At 42.8% G+C, this 3,831-nt stretch overlaps 1 protein-coding gene across 1 annotated transcript in view; it reads left to right on the forward strand.

The window, feature by feature from the left end:
• The window catches only part of Mrpl15 (mitochondrial ribosomal protein L15), an 8,269-nt gene extending 5,203 nt beyond the window's left edge, over nt 1-3,066 (forward strand). Inside the window, exons 4-5 of the mRNA XM_005362257.2 lie at nt 1,839-1,962; nt 2,502-3,066. Of these exons, the coding sequence (XP_005362314.1) occupies nt 1,839-1,962; nt 2,502-2,839 (462 nt within the window). The 3' untranslated portion in view covers nt 2,840-3,066. The remainder of the gene's footprint in view (nt 1-1,838; nt 1,963-2,501) is intronic.
• The last annotated feature ends 765 nt before the right edge of the window (nt 3,067-3,831 follow it).

Raw genomic sequence — 3,831 nt, forward strand, 5'->3', positions numbered from 1 at the left:
GGAGATAGAAATCCACCTGCTTCTGTCCCCTGAGTTCTAGGATTAAAGGTGTGTGTCACCACTGCCCAGCCTCAGAGCAGTGATTTAAAAAACGAATCACAAATTAATACATCAAGTCTCTGGCTCTATAATCAGTGTGTTGATTATAAAAATGCACACCATTATCAACTCTATAGAGAAACTACATCCTGTAGTTGATAGTTAATAGAATATTTTGAAATATATGAATTTCAAAATCGTGACAAAAGGAATCAGATTGAGAACTAGTTTCAGCCATACTAAAATGGCAAACACAAAATGTTTTAAAGTTAAGAGAAATCTTAGCATATCCTGAGTAACATAACTTTAAGAAGTTCATTACTTCATCGTCTAGTATTAAACACTATAGGGAAAAATAGATGCCCCCTCCATTTTGGAGAGTATAACAAAGTAGGTGCTGAATACAAAATGGAGCCCCCCCTTTTTTTTCTAAAGATAGCCAATCTCGTCAGTATTGTCAGATATTTTGTTTTCCAGGCTGTTCCAGACCTTTGGATCCTCTATAACCTATTGCTTACTTAAGGATAAGGAAGACTTATTTTTATTTTATTATTAAAATTTTAAAAATGGCGGTGGTGGCGCACACCTTTAATCCCAGCACTCGGGAGGCTGAGGCAGGCGGATCTCTGTGAGTTCGAGACCAGCCTGGTCTACAAGAGCTAGTTCCAGGACAGGCTCCAAAGCTACAGAGAAACCCTGTCTCAAAAAAAAAAAAAAAAAAAAAAAAAAAGAAAGAAAGAAGAAGAAATTTAAAAATCTTTTATGGGTTGGAGATAGATGGCTCAGTGGTTAAGAGCACTGATAGCTCTTCCAAAGTAACTGGGTTCAATTCCAATTCCTGGACCCCACATGGCTGCTCACAACTGTCTGTAACTCCAGTTCTAGGCGACCTGACAACCTTACATAGACACACATGCAGGTGAAACATCAATGCACATAAAATAAAAATGTTTTATGTGTGTTGTCTACACCCCTTATGTGTCTAGTGCCTGGAAAGGCCAGAGGAGGACATTGGCATTGGACCCCCGGAACTTTAGTTATAGATGGGTCTGAGGCACCACGTGGGTGGAAATCAAACCGAGGTCCCCTGGAAGAGCAGCTGAGCCCTCACCCCGTGAAGGTTTGTTTTCAGTCTGTATAGTGGAGCATGAAGTTGTGGTTGAGAAGAGAGATGAGCTGGTAAAATGGCTCCATGGGTAGAGGCCACTCAGATCTGGAGATGTGTGTAAGCCCTGAGTCCCTGTAAAGGTGGAAACAGAGCCATAAAATTATCCTCCAGCCTCCACATGCATGCTGCCATACCCCCCCCCCCACACACACACAGAGAAATTACTTTGAAATACAGTTTTTGAAAGAACACAGATGGTGCTGGGAATGTAACTGATAGAAGAAGAGGCCTTAAGAGTTCCGTCCTCGGCCTGGGAAAAAGAAAAATTCCAACTCAAAGGTTCTGACTAGACTCAGAGTTGGTATCCTAACTTCATGTCTTGAGTTACTCAGCAGCCTGTATGCCTCATTGTTCCCATCTGAATTTGGTACAGTAATATTCCTGGCTAGGATTAAATCGTGTACTGCTAATGGAGCCTGGGGAACAGCTACTTCCCTCGATACCTACTAAAGGCAGAAAATGGAAATAAGATAGTCATTCCTATTGTAGGGCTTGAGAATTGGTGAGGCATAGGTACAGAGGTCCTTAGAGATGGAATTGCAGCGGGGAGCACAGCTGAAAACACCCAGTGTTGATTGATTGGCCTTCCGCTAAGCTCTTTACTAACAGGCCCTGTTATTACTCATGACAGGGTGCTGATACTTTTCAAGCAAAAGTGAATATTGAGGTGCAGTTGGCTTCAGAATTAGCCATTGCTGCAATTGAAAAAAATGGCGGTGTCGTTACTACAGCCTTTTATGACCCAAGAAGTCTGGGTAAGTCTGTTCTGTGGTCGGTTTCTTCTTTATCTCATATTGCCTGCTGTTTGTTTGCCAGTGTTGTTTTTAGTGCTCTGTCCTGCTCACAGCTGCCCTCTTTAGACCACCTTGAGCGCTGCGGTCATGAACTCCACTGTTCAGAGGGGTGTTAGCTCATCTGAAGTGTTTACAAGCCTTGCCTTCCTCCCTCCCTCTACCCTTTTCCTTTCTTTTTTAAAGTATACTATTAAATGTGACTTTTTTCAGCCTAACTTAGATAGCTCAGTAGCAAGACCACCTGCTCCGTAAGTCTGACCTGAGATGGTTCCATGGTGGAAGGAGAGAGCCAGCTCCTGAAGTCATCATCAGCTCTCCCCGTGCAGCACAGCACATGGGAGACTAAGAAGAAGACGGAAATTTATAGAGTTGTTTCCATCTTTCTACTTAACCTGTCTAACTAAGAAGTTCTTGGAGTTCAGTTCTCATCTCAGTAAATGTAAAAATTAATTTAAAATTATTTAACAGTATTTATAGCTCTTTTTAAAAATTCTCTTTAGAAATTCTGTGCAAGCCTGTTCCGTTCTTTCTGCGGGGACAGCCCATTCCAAAGCGAATGCTCCCTCCTGAGGTCCTGGTGCCGTATTACACGGATGCGAAGAACCGGGGGTACCTGGCCGACCCTGCCAAGTTTCCTGAAGCAAGACTTGAACTCGCCATGAAGTATGGCTACGTTCTTCCTGACATCACGAAAGATGAACTCTTCAGAATGCTCAGCGCTCGGAAGGATCCAAGGCAAATTTTCTTTGGCCTTGCTCCTGGTTGGGTGGTGAATATGGCAGATAAGAAAGTTCTGAAGCCTACAGATGAGAATCTCCTCAAGTATTACAGCTCCTGAACTCTCTTCCAGCAAAGCAGACGTGATGAGAACCAGACAGGCTGAGAAGAGGCTCTTGTGGGTCTCAAATCCTTGGGGTTGTTAGTAGCTGTTGGTGTGGTCAGATCCAAAACTAAATCACAGGCAGCAGAAGCTGCGCAGAACTGATCCTTTATGGGTGTATGCCTCAAAATTCAAAAGGTGACGGTCCTTAGAAAAAGGTCATTAAAAAAATTACTTAAAATCACCTCTTTACCACCCTTTTTGTTTGTTTTGAGGCAGGGTTTCTCCATGTAGCCCTGACTGTCCTGGAACTCTCTCTGTAGAAGAGGCTGGTCTCTAACTCGCAGAGATCCGCCTGCCTGTCTCTGCCTCCTGAGAGCTGGGATTAAAGGTGTGTGCCACCATTGCTCAGCCTAATTTTAACTACTCTAAAACATCTTCCTGTCCATCTTTTCATGGTCTTTCTTACCTGTTTTGTCAGAATGAAGAGCAAGTGTATAGAATTGATTAGTAGGCCTAGGAGCAGGTGCTACAGAGCTAAGGCAGTAGCCCCAGGGAAGCTTTGCTACCACCCCTTAGGATTGTGAGTCCTCAGCAGGGATGGAGATGCTCAGAATGAGGCCACAGCTGGTGAGTTACTACAAAGGTGCATATCAGCAGTGGAGGCAGAGAAAGGAAGATCACAAATGAATTAATTTTCACAGCATTGGTGAACATAGATAGTGGTCAAGCCATTAGCATTATTCTTGAAGATAGTGTGTTCCAGTTGATAAAAATTTATTTATCTCAGACTTCAAGACATTTCAGTTAAGTTTAGAAAATTACTCAAAGATTATATAAGCCACGTAAGCAAATGGAAATAGGGACAGTATTGAGTTCAGTGCTTTACATAACTATTAGTAAATTGATTAGTTCTTCAATCTCTTTTGGATCTGGGGTCCTCACTAAGTCCGTGGCTAGCCTAAAACTGTATGTAAACCAAACTAGCCTCAAACTGAGTTCCGCCTGCC

The sequence above is a fragment of the Microtus ochrogaster genome, linkage group LG5, assembly GCF_000317375.1.
Source record: "Microtus ochrogaster isolate Prairie Vole_2 linkage group LG5, MicOch1.0, whole genome shotgun sequence".
Lineage (NCBI taxonomy): Eukaryota > Metazoa > Chordata > Mammalia > Rodentia > Cricetidae > Microtus > Microtus ochrogaster.